This window comes from Protopterus annectens, chromosome 5.part1 (genome assembly GCF_019279795.1).
Source record: "Protopterus annectens isolate FY-2018-M chromosome 5.part1, PAN1.0, whole genome shotgun sequence".
NCBI classification, from domain to species: domain Eukaryota; kingdom Metazoa; phylum Chordata; order Ceratodontiformes; family Protopteridae; genus Protopterus; species Protopterus annectens.
This window is the reverse complement of record NC_056736.1, coordinates 332936486-332948878: the sequence shown is the minus strand read 5'-3', so window position 1 is coordinate 332948878 and position 12393 is coordinate 332936486. Positions and strand designations below refer to the sequence as shown.

The 12393-nt window shown below is 38.4% G+C and overlaps 2 protein-coding genes across 3 annotated transcripts in view; one reads left to right on the top strand and one right to left on the bottom strand.

Annotated features, from left to right (window-relative positions):
- TOMT (transmembrane O-methyltransferase) overlaps positions 1-12393 on the top strand; it is a 146655-nt gene that overhangs the window by 119578 nt on the left and 14684 nt on the right. The window lies entirely within an intron of this gene.
- Positions 3992-12393, bottom strand: part of ANAPC15 (anaphase promoting complex subunit 15) — a 250982-nt gene continuing 242580 nt past the window's right edge. Inside the window, exon 5 of the mRNA XM_044073016.1 lies at positions 3992-5176. Within this exon, the coding sequence (XP_043928951.1) occupies positions 5141-5176 (36 nt within the window). The 3' untranslated portion in view covers positions 3992-5140. The remainder of the gene's footprint in view (positions 5177-12393) is intronic.

Here is a 12393-nt window from a genome sequence, read left to right as displayed (position 1 = left end):
AGTTGGTAAGGGAGGATGAATGTGCTTATATTGGGGGGGGGGGCAGAACAGATCTGTCTAGTACCACAAAGCCTCACAGGTGGTGATGCAAAGAATGTCCAAGGGCAGGTGTTGAAACACGACTGTGGAGGGTGCATGGGAAGTGCACCTGCATGTGAGGACATTGTGACTCCTGCACTGATGCATGTTACTTGCTCCACACCATGAGGGAGAGGTTAGGGTTTGCCTCTAAGTGCCATTTTCTGGTTCAGGATCAGTTAGTCAGTCTCCTGCCCACTTCACTGCTTTGGGCCTCTACCCTGTATTCTTTAATTTTCCTACCAGTCTCTGGTGAGTTGCAGCATCAAAGATGTTACTGAAGTACAGATACTCCCCATCCACTGGGTTTTCTCCTAATAGCCATATTGATTACCCAGTTATAGAACTGAATCTGTATGGACTGGTACAATATCTTCTGCATAAAACCAGCATTCATGAAGCATTGAATTTTTCCACAGAACATTTTTTTTCATAATTTTCTGTGCATTTAAAATTATATCTGGCACAGAGGAAAAGAGTCATGACTATGACCCAGGCAACTTAGTTTGATTAGTAGATCAGGCACCTGTTAGAGATGGCATGGAGAAGAACAGAAATGATAGAAATTAACCAATTAATACTTCCTAGGGGGTAGCGTGTGGGATGTGCTGGAGCACAGGGCCAAAACACAGAAGTACCAGTAGTAATTCTGGAACTGTATGGGGCTCAGATTTGTAGTGTTTCAATAGCAGACAGCATGAAGAATGCATTGTCACATAGGCACAGGCAAGGGCATTTATATGGAGGTGCTTTTACATGCCAACCAGTTATGTCAAATGATCATCTCAGTTTGAAGTAGGGCTTAACAGAAAACCTCATCTGGCTACAATGTGATTACCCTGGTATTGCACTCTAGTGCCCAGTTAAAGGGAATGTATGCCTGTGTGACTGAGTGATCTTCCCAGTGAGAAGGTATGGATGTACTAGAAGAAAGGACACATATATGTACACCTAAATAGTGGTGGCCCAGGTAAGAGAAGAAGTAATGAGGATATGGGGATGTCAGGAATCTGGTGTTAGTCATAGCTGCTACAAGACCAAAAACAAAATTAAATGAACTAAAAAGGAAATGAATAGACTGTGGTTACCTTACTGATTCTTGGGCTCAGTTTTGTGTCAAAAGAATAATCTCTCCCCAGCCATGCAGCAGCAGCAACACTCTGTTTTAAGAGAGAGAGCGAGAGATGCATAGTTTAATAAGTGGTCAATTGGTGCTATAGAACCAGATGAGTAACATCAGCATTTTGTTTGATCTCTGCAATTTACCTCAATGAAGTTGCTTGAATTTTTTAACTAGTTCTTTTCTAATTCTTCTCCCATGTGTCCAGTTGTCCCCACCACAGCCATCAGTGCTGTCACACTGCCATCTCATTTCTCTGCAAGGCGTGATCCCAGTAGTTGCCATCTGAAATACATTTTATAACTATGACAAGCTATAAAATGCAAGGCTATCTTACTCTAGCATCAGCTTTTGTCATTGTGTCTATATTGGATTACCGGCAGAAAAAGGTAAGAATATGGATGGGTCTATCAAAGACACATTCATTTAAGCCATTTATTTGGAGACAACTGACCAATATTAATGTTTTTATTCATTTGTTTTATTTATTTATTTATCTATCTTTCTGTGGGTGGCTTCTTCCTGAAACTCTTATTCAATTCTGTTGCCTACTCTTATACTTGTCTGAGGCTACTAAATCTTGAGATAACATAATAAAAAGTCTGAAAACTGATAAGTTTGCTGGTCCTAACTGAATACCCTTTAACAAGCTGGTCTATAAAGGTACAGACAATACCTAGAAGATGGTCATGTATTTGATGGCTTGCTATAGTAATAGTAATATTAATGTGCCTGTTATATTAATTGTATATTTTTATATAAGTTGTATATACATCAACTAAGCATGAAAAATAAAAACTGTACTTATTCATTTTTGTGTAATACGTTATTTCAGTGGTGTGAATGTGCATAATACTGCTGTGCTTATGTCGTTCATTGTATAGAATAAGTTTTCTTTTTTCAGTGGTAATACTTGTGTTAAGACAATATTGTGTAAAGCTACAGATGTGTAGCCTTTATTGTGTTAAGATGTCAAGGAACACAAGACATACCCTAATGCAAAATGTGATGTCAATAAAAAAATTGCAATCCCAGATTTTAATAGAACAAAAAAAAAAACATTTTTCTGATTAACATGCCTCTTTTTTAAATATTTTATGTTGTTATTTGTAGTTATGTAAGATTTCCTTGTTTTAGATGTTCTAGTTTCCTTTAGCATGTGTGGAACTTTGTTACAACTGACTAAGCAATAAGGGTACCCTCAGTAGCTGTAGTAGTAGCAAGTCACTCTGGTCAAAAGGTAGCTAGTGTTTGTCATGGCAGTAATTGTAGGACCTTTTAGTGGACAAAAGTGGTGAGGGGAAGCTGTCATGTTAAAAAAGGTGTATTCAATTAAGTTCTAGCTGGGGTTCCCTAGATCTCCACAACAGGTAGCAGCAGGTCAGGAATTTGCAGCTGCAGCAGTCACTAGAATAAAGGCACAGGAGTTGGAGGGGGTTTGGCAAGGCCATACAGAATGATAGACTGTCTGATGGTCTCAGGCTTTTGTAAAGCATATGTTGATATTGAAATGGGGAGCAAGACATTGTTTACACTGTTCTCAGTAAGAGAAAGGAAATGATGACATTATCTAGGATACTGTCAGGAAGTAGAATGAAGACTTTGAGAAATTCATGAACATGTCCTCTATGCAATTGATGGGACTGGATATATTGTTGTAGCTAATGTCACCATAAAGATTAAAGTTAAAGAAATCAGAAGACCAACAGACAGCTGCAATGACAGCATTACTCTAGGTATTGTATGACACTGTAGGTTGCAGTGAGAATTGAGTCCTCAAATGGAACCTTCAACTTGTAAGTCAGTCTATGTCCCTATAACTACCAATGATAGTGATGGTGGAGTACTGGCTGACATGATGGCAGAAATGGGATTCCTTTATGATTTGAGCTTAATGTCATTGGCAGAGTGACAAGCTTAACAATCTATGAAGTTCATAGACAGAACTGCAGTCACTGCGTCTTAGAGCTGAAAGGGTTATGGGCAATTAGTGAGGATGTCCCCTGGTTGTCCTCTGCAGCCCATGTACTACATACAGCCTACTAGCCTTGGAGCCACCCCAAAACATGCTGGAGATATATATATCTGTGAGGTTGTCTGGGAGTGTTTGGAGATCCCTCAGAATGAGTTGTAAACTATTGCTGAGGACACAGAACTTTCTATGCCTTTCTTAGCATGCAAAAATTGTGACTATCACCAGTAGAACTGGTTTACAAAAGGTGATTGATGAATGGATGGCTGGATGGATGGAGTCACTGAACATACCAGCCTGTAACACATACGGCAACCATCTCAGCTCCCTATGACTTTTATAAACTAAACTATAAAAAATTGCTCAGCAACTTATGGCCACTTTGTGTAGCTTGCTAAACAAGGATCATAGATACCCTTTTAAAATATTAAAGACACAAGAGGACATGTAAACAGTCACTCTATGGTATAACTATGGCATAAAACTTCACTGTTCACAAGAAAATGACTATACCTAAAACAGGGCATTTCTTGACTCAGCAGCTGGTCTTATGCATTCTGCCACATAGCAGATTACGGGGCACAATCCAATCTTAGAATAGCTACAGAAAGGTATTTTGCTAAATGGCAAAGCTAGTATGATATTCAGAGCAGAACCTATGGCAGCCAGGAAGGTGCTTATAAGTAAACAGAGTGGAATTTTTCAAGTAAACTCCAGAACAATAACAAAAACATATATTTTAAATCCTGCAGAAGTGGAGGTATTGAAGCATCAACTCTTAGATGAGAGAACTAGACACTGTTCAAACAAGTGTAGTCACTTTAGTTTTATTATTTTTTCCTCACGAAGTTACATAAAACATATACAACACAGCCCCTACTCTATCTAGGAGTAAAAGTTATATGCAGTGCTGTAAGGAAATAGCCAGATTTTTGAAATGATACACCGATTTTCTGAATGGAGCCCTTCACAAGGGAAAATGCAAGCATTAGGTTAATATAATGGAGGGATGCCTATGTATGTAATAGAAAGCCAACTTCTATGGGATTTTACTCAGCATTACAAGCTGCAACTTGTGACAAATATTTAAAATATATTAAAGTGACCAGCCGCACTATACAGATGGCAAATGAGTACCACACTGAGGAACACTGTATGCTTGCACAGAAGCCCACCGACCAAACTACAAATCTGCAGACATAAGCTAGCTTGTAGTGTACTGCAACACATGTAGGTATGTATTTTTAAATATGACAACACCTAGCTACAGGAAGTGAATGTCATGTGGTCTGCTTCTTTCTAGAAACAAAGTACAAAACTCATAAACACTGGCAAAGCATTCACGGTGCCTAATGAACTTCCAAATCATACATGTGTAAATGTGACATGTCACGTTTGCAGTTGTGAAAATTATCTGTGCCACATATATCAAAGAAGCCATTTGTCCAACAAAACTATCTATAGCTGCAGTCATGTCAAGTAAGCATATCAGTTCCGTCTTTCACAGACATAAAAGTTAGTTCTGTAGTCAGAAAATTCAATATCATTATCATCAGGGGTCATGTAGTTGGTTAATTTTGTATGCAGTAAGAACAATTGCCAGAAACACTGAAAAATGTCAAGGTTAAGGAAACCTCCATCTTAAAACCAAAATACAGTTTTGTGTCAAAATCTTGATTTTTCAGTGCATTACTAATATATCAGAAACATTTCTGAGAGTTTTGATTACACTTTACTTTCTTATACCCCAAAATGGCCTTCAGACTGCCATTCTCAGATGACTTTGTTTTTTAGTGTTTTATTTTCATTCTCTCAAAATGCAGTTTTAATCCCTATAGTACAACACAGCCTAGATATCATGCATCCCTTTTCCTGTCCATTTAGTTACAGTGACAGTGTCGTGAGTCGCTTGTTTTCATATGGAGTTCCAGTACTTTTTAACTGCATTATTCTCATAGTTGATACAGTTTTCATGGTCCATTTACGTTTTCTTCAGTAAGCAAGAGCTGAAGAAGAAGAAAAGTTTTGATAAGTGTTCAAATCTACAGTTCTTAAAAAAATCCAGACAATCCCTCCCTCACAATCCTGTTAGACATAAAACTTGCTAGCTCTGCTCATGCATCAGTGATTCACTTCAAAGAGCTTGGAAAGCAAATGACACCCAAGTGAATTTTTTCTGTCTCATTCCCTCAGCTACAGGCCTCATAAGTCCAGCACCCAATTAACCCATTTGTCACCCCCTCCATAGGAATCAGCTCATTAATTCTTTAACCAGATTAAGAGCCTTATGGCCCATTTATTCCCTAGCTGAAAGCCACATCCAATCATTTGCTCCTCTTTGCAGGCAAGACTCAGGGAGCAATGCAAGCCATTGTTCATGTGACAGTCCTTTCTCTTTCCACCTAACTACTTCTCCTTAGCAACATTTAGATCTGCCTGGCAACTGGCACAGAGGGTTGAAACTATGGGATATAGTCTCTGTGGTACAGAGTTTGATTCCCTCACCCCTCATTTGCCTAGAGTATGTGCTTCAGCAAATAACTTAACCAAACTTTGCTCCTGAGTCACCCTGAAAAGTTATTGTGTGACCAGTGGGTCTACCTGGTTAACAGATGGGTATTATTGTTATTATAATACTACTAGCGCTACGGAGTTTCATTAAGTATGTCTCTGACTGCCCAGGGACCACCTACCATGTCATGGAATATCAGTCATCTGACCCCCATAGCTGCTACTGACAGTACTCCATTATCCTATTTGGGGCTATTAGTGCAATTTATCATACCATTTACCCCCCCCCCCCCCAGGATGGGTGAGAGGGCAATGGACATTCAAAATGAGAGTATATAACAGTTTGTTTATGCGGTATTTTATTAGAACTGGTGTTTCCTCATATAAAGACTTTTCCAACAGCTAATTCTTTGACTTTCACTTTAGCTGTTTGTAGCACTTTAATGATCACAGCAAGACATAATCTATGCTAGATAGCATGTCACATGCTGGCTAAAACAGATTCCTTTCTGAAACCATGTGAGACTTGAACAGAATAAGTAAAATAAACAGTGAAACCTTTATTAATCTTTGGTAAAGAAGCAAGTGGAAATAAAAAAAAAATAGGCAATATTTTAAAGAGAAAGGGTACCTCTGAGATGAGGTTAACTACAGAGATGGGTGTTATTTTCTTTTAATAAAAACCTTACCTGTCTAAGGTAAATTGTTTGGGTTTGACATCTTTCTCTCCATGAGACATCAGTTTTGCACTCCGGACTAAAATTATGCTTGGCACGTGGACTGTCAAGTACCCAGAAATGTAGTGCATTTTAATCTCAGGCTTCTCCAACTTTTCCACAGTACATTACTTTAATGCCCAAAGCCACTCAGTGTGGAACATTTTATACCTATAATCATTCAATGTTGATCAGTCATTTTTCTGACCAAAAATACACTGAAAAAATAATTTCATTGAGAAATTAATAACTATCACGTAAAACTGCTGGTATATCCTTTATATAAAGCATCTTTAAACCTAAATTAATTCTTGGTAAATCACAACTGAATACTACCAATAGCTAACCTGTTTTTTATTCAAAATCCTTATTATCTTTAGTTTATCTGTGCTAGTAGAGACTTAGATTTGTTTAGGATCTTAGGTTTGTACTCAGTAATTAAATGTTTGACGAACAAGAATTACATAGCTTCCAGCTGTCATGCACTGGGAGACCATAATGGCTACTTTTGTCATGACAAGAGAAGTCACTTATTGGGGTTCACTTCACTGACCATCTAGGTACTGAACAAACATCACTGTGTGACAGCTGAAGTCTGCAGACCCCAGTAGGGTCACTTGCAATTAATGTTTGTTAACTTTGTTTCAGTAGTATATTAAGTGTTATGTCATCCAAAGCTGTATGTGCTGTGACTAAATAAAATGATATATGGCACAAAGTTTTTCCTTTACAAGGGCATATAGTCAGAAATAATTGTAAATATCAAACGGGCACTACAGTGTTGAAAAATGATGCATGTTTTAATGTTTGCTGACTGAGGGCAAATGCTATGACTTACCATTTGATTGCTTGACAAAAGTGACAGCTCATTAAATGTTCTTGTTATTAACTACCCAAATTTGGCCCTAGACAGTATGATTAACAGCAATTTATTTAATGGATCTATTATGAACAAGTAACAACACAATGTTTTGTAACTGCCTGCGTAATATAAAGGCTAGATAAACATTTCAAACTAAAAATAATCAATCCAATATTTTCTAATTCAGGCATGCTGTAAAACAGGAACATGGGAAAACAGACTTGCATGAATGGGCAAATTTCAGCCTGCTGAGGATCAGAATTCCCAAACTGCATTCCCAAAACAGACTGGCTGAAAAAATATTTTTTAAATGTATTTTGGAGGGGGGAAGCAACTCCACAATTGCAACAACTCGAGGAATGGGGGAAATTACCCACGAAAAGGGCATCACTGCTGGCACAACTCACCAACAGTGATTTCCTGTGGAAGAGCTCCTATCCTTAGCAGGTCGAACTTCTGGTAAATGACACTTGAGAGTTCAATCTTCGTCCACCTGTAGGTTTCCTGGGGTTAAGAGCTCTGGGCAAAACTGTGATTTCCAGAATACTGGCAGAGAAATAAAAGGCATCTCAATCACATATAGTTCCTTTAGGAAAAGAAGAAAAAACATTACCATACTGAATTTTCATTAGAAAATTTAGTTTTCCAGATCATTAGAAGTGTAAGATGGGATGTATTTTGAAAATATCAGACTGAATAATTTTTGGTTAATATATTTATAACTTATACATCAACAAAAGTGTCACCTTAATATGCCATTGCATCATATGGCTGATGTACTTTCCCTCATGTAATATGTTGCAATAATGCTTTGAATTAGCCATCAGTTGCTGTACATACAATAGCAGCATAGTTATTGAACCAGCCACCCTCCTCTTCATAGACGACCTAGGCAATTTGTTTCACAGGCAGTGCATGAAGTAGGAAAGCTTGTATAATTCTGATTTTGAATAACTTGTGATTAGCAGATTGACTTTTTGTACTATGCAGCTAATTATTATGCAGGTCGTGACATGCAGAGTGTCCACATTTTATTCTGATAAACTGGCTATATATTCATTGTTCTTAAAAGTTCCACTGAACTTCAGTAGATCTTGCTAGAAGGTAACATACTAATAGATTTAGGTGCCTCAGTAAATGCAATTAACCATATAATTAAAAATTAAAAACAAAACCAAAGTTGCAAAAAGGCTAATTCAAACATGTTTACATCCAGCACAACAATTCCATTGTAAATGAAAGATTCTTTTTGGCAGATATAAAAGAAAATGACAGAATATTTATAGAAACATTTCATATGTTACAAGGCACAGCACGTTTTACACTGACTTGTTATACTGAGACATGCCTTTTACGTCAGAGATCTGATGATCCTTTTGTAGGGTTAATCAAAGGGCACAGGGCAGTGCTATACAAACCTAAGATGCTTCTACTGAGGAATATGTTCTAACTGGGATATAAGATCTGGGAATAAGGTAGAAGAATACTTTCTTTTCTGCTTGAGTGGTGGGGTCTTGAGGATATTGAGAAGCTGCGTTCATGGGATTAGACACAAGTGTTATCAGGTCTGTTGAGTTTTTAGGAAGCTACATAACAATTGGGAATGCTTGCTCAAGACTGATTATGGTAAAATAGGGTTTAGGGGATGTAGTCCAAGAAACTGTGGGCTGAGCAAGCGTCTGTTCAGTGATGAGGGCTGAAAGTTAAGTTGGGATAGCTGCAGGATGTAAATAAAGATTAGATACAAGCCATGTATCAGGGAGTATGTCACTTTATCAACAGCAGTTCCAGCAAATGCCAATAGATTGAATAAAAACTGCTGAAACAACTTTGGGCAATAGTGGAGTTTTCCTATTTATCCACTGTTGTGAAGCCTCTGAATAAGTATATATATATATTTAGTGGGTGCAGGGGAGCCTGAGTCCCTTTCAAAAAATTTACCTTTGAGATCACCTAAAAGTAGATTAAGTATTTTTTTATCTGTCTGTTGTTATTCAGTGTAAGTATTGCTGATTTAATTCCATATATAATGAGCCGGGTGAAAAAGAGATCCAAGGGCTTTAACAAGCTGTGTGCTAGCTGGTTGAGGGAGGACCTGGGATTGGATGTAGAGTGGTATTAGGATAAGGTGACAAACTGGCATAGAAATGTAAGGTATTGGCTTAATATGTTATGTGCCAATGAGTTATTTATACTTAAGGATATTGCATCAATGGTTTCATGACACCAGGAAGGTTCTACCAAAATGGAGGTGGAGAGTGTAAACTGTTGGAGGTGTGAGCAGCAGGGAATATACCACGTGTATATGTGGTGGGGATGTGGCAAGATGAAGGAATTGTGGAGGCAAATGTATATGGTGCAATTGGAAGTATATGGGGTTTGTGCAAATAGGACATAGAAACTGTAGCTAGCATAGCTGGTCTTGATGTTCTGTGCTCCAGGGATAGAAGTACTGGGTTGTAATTTATGGTAGGGTGGGTCATACTTCTCAACCTCTTAGAACCAGAAATCTTTACAGACCCATAAATAATGGGGGGGTCAAAGGCCCAAAAATAGGGACACTTTTTAAACATTGCTCTTACAAACTTAGAAAGTTGACAGAATAACAGGTTTTACATTAGCATGATTTTTCTAAAGGGTATGAAGTCTGAAACTCAAATGTCTGTCATTATTTTCTGACTTCAGTCTTTAATTATTTGCCAGAAAAAAAATCACAATTTTATTAAAAACAGACAAAAATATGAGGCAAAAATATGGACATTCTGCAAAAATATGTACAGTTGAGAGGTATGGCCTGGTGGGTCACGAAGAAAATTACAAGTAAACTGAAGGTGAATTGTTGAGAAGGGTGTTATATCTAAGATATGCAGATATTTTAAGAATTAAAAGGATTTCATATGGCAGTTTTTATTCAGTGGTGGAAGGATGGTGGTGGAAGGAGTGAACGGTGGGGTAGGGGATGCATTCTGGTCAAGGAATGATTAAAGGTATACAGAAGGCAGTAACTGAATAATCTTTTAGACTTACTGAAATAGTGGGACTTTACCAGTCCTATGTGTGCACTTTTGTGTATACTGCAGATGCTTGTGTGGAATGTCTGCATGCTGTGGCAATAGTGAAACTCTGGTGGTTCTGGGGTTGTTGCTGACACTCTGAGGCTAATATTAAGTATAGCTGTTGTGATGGGTGGTGTGCCATATTTCATTGCATGAGTGCTTTGGTCTTGTGCATGGAGGGATACCTAAGGAACCTGGTATATGAAACAAGAACACTGGGTTTATAACACGGTTCTGTTATGGGTCACTTTCTGTTTGACCAGAAAGTAGGTGGTGTATATTTCAAAGGTTCATAGTTAAGTACAAGGCTAGCTGCCATTCTCAAGCTATTTTAATCCTAACCAGTTTCCCATTTGGTGTCTGAATTAACCTACTCCATTTAGTGTTAGGTTGGCCTTCCCCATCCCATGGTGGATAATTATATTTTACCCCTAGTGAGAATAACTGGGATTACATCATAGATAATTTGAGGGGACCCATGCAAGGGATAAAGAATTTAGGAGCTGTTTCTGTCCATTAGTAGTAAAAGGGGAAGTCCTGTGGTATATTTTCTGTTATCCATCCATAGATCTAAGTTGTACTTGAATATGAATGGGGATGAGCTTTATTTTGTGTGGATGTGCAGACTGTTCAAGAGAAGTGGTATCCTCGGAGAGATATACCTGTCCCTCCAAATTATTCAACTGATGTTACAAAAGAGGTTTAAATTCTTGGACTGAGTATTCCTGGTACCATTTGACTTGATGATGTTTAGTAGGTCCATCAATATTAGGTTGGAGGATGTTTTGTGTACCAGACACAGGTCACCTCTTTGCAGTCTGTAGGATACTGAGTACAGCAGCAGGGCTTTGAGGCAGTCCATATAGGACATATTGTTTAGGTCTTGTATCCTTTTAGTAAGGTATGTCTGGGGGCATTCCAGTTGCTGCATGTATCTGGTCAGATACATCCCAAAGAGGCCTTATACTCAATGACTGGCCTAATGAGGGCTGAGTAAAGGGGACAATGGCATCACTAGACCTAGACACAATTCCTCTGTGTGTAAGCTGTGCAATATATAAGGATTTTCTTATGACAGTGGACACATGTTGATCGAAAGTTAGGTCCCTGTCCACATAAGTTCCCAATGGAACCAGTGGGTCAACTCTCAGGGGTGTATTGTCAATGGGGCAGTTCTCTGTGGTAGACAGCTTCTCAAAGGATATTATAATACAATTTTTGGTGTTTAGTTTCAGTCCATAATTCTGATACCAGTTTAGGACAAACCCTCCTGCAGGATGGCTACATCATTTGGGGATTCAGTAACTGCTCCTACCTTACAGTCATCTGCAAACTTACTCAGCCAGAGCCCTTTGGGATTGGCTTTTACTTCTATTTCTTAAATGTCATATTTGTGCACAGAATTGCTGTTCATATGTTTTGATATATATAAGGCTTTTGTTTAATCATATATGGAGCTATTGCATATGATGATATGATTATGTTGTAAACAATGTAACAAGTGTACCTAGCCTTGCTTGGGGCATAGAATTATAAAGCCCTGGACAATAGCCCAGGTGCCCCAAGTTTGACTAGTGTCTTTCGTGGATGATGTTATAGGCAAGGAAGGATGGGCATGCCTATCTTGGAAGGGGGGAGTGCATTTAGGCACACCTCTGCAGTTGATACCTGATAGAGGCCAGGGATGCACAGAGAGTACTGTATGCAAGGGGGTGGGACTTTGGTAGAGTCACATGCAGGGGTATGGGTGAAACAGGGTAAGACCATGACATGTTACTGCTTTGGATGACACAAATGCACATTGGTGACAAATGGGACATAAGAAAGAAAATCTCCTTCAGCAGCAGTGTCCCAGGAACTCGTCACTGGCCTCATACATGAGATGGAATACATCAGGAGCAGCAAGGCGGTTCAGTAGATGCAGTAGATGAGAAACGGTCCTGGGAGTAGCTGAAGGTCAGTTGCAAGGAGCAAAAATGTAATGAGTGTACCTTTATCTACAGTATTAAATCCAATAAATAAAGTGAAAATGCTATTTTAGAAAGGAGGAAAGCAATATCATGTAATAGAAAATTTTC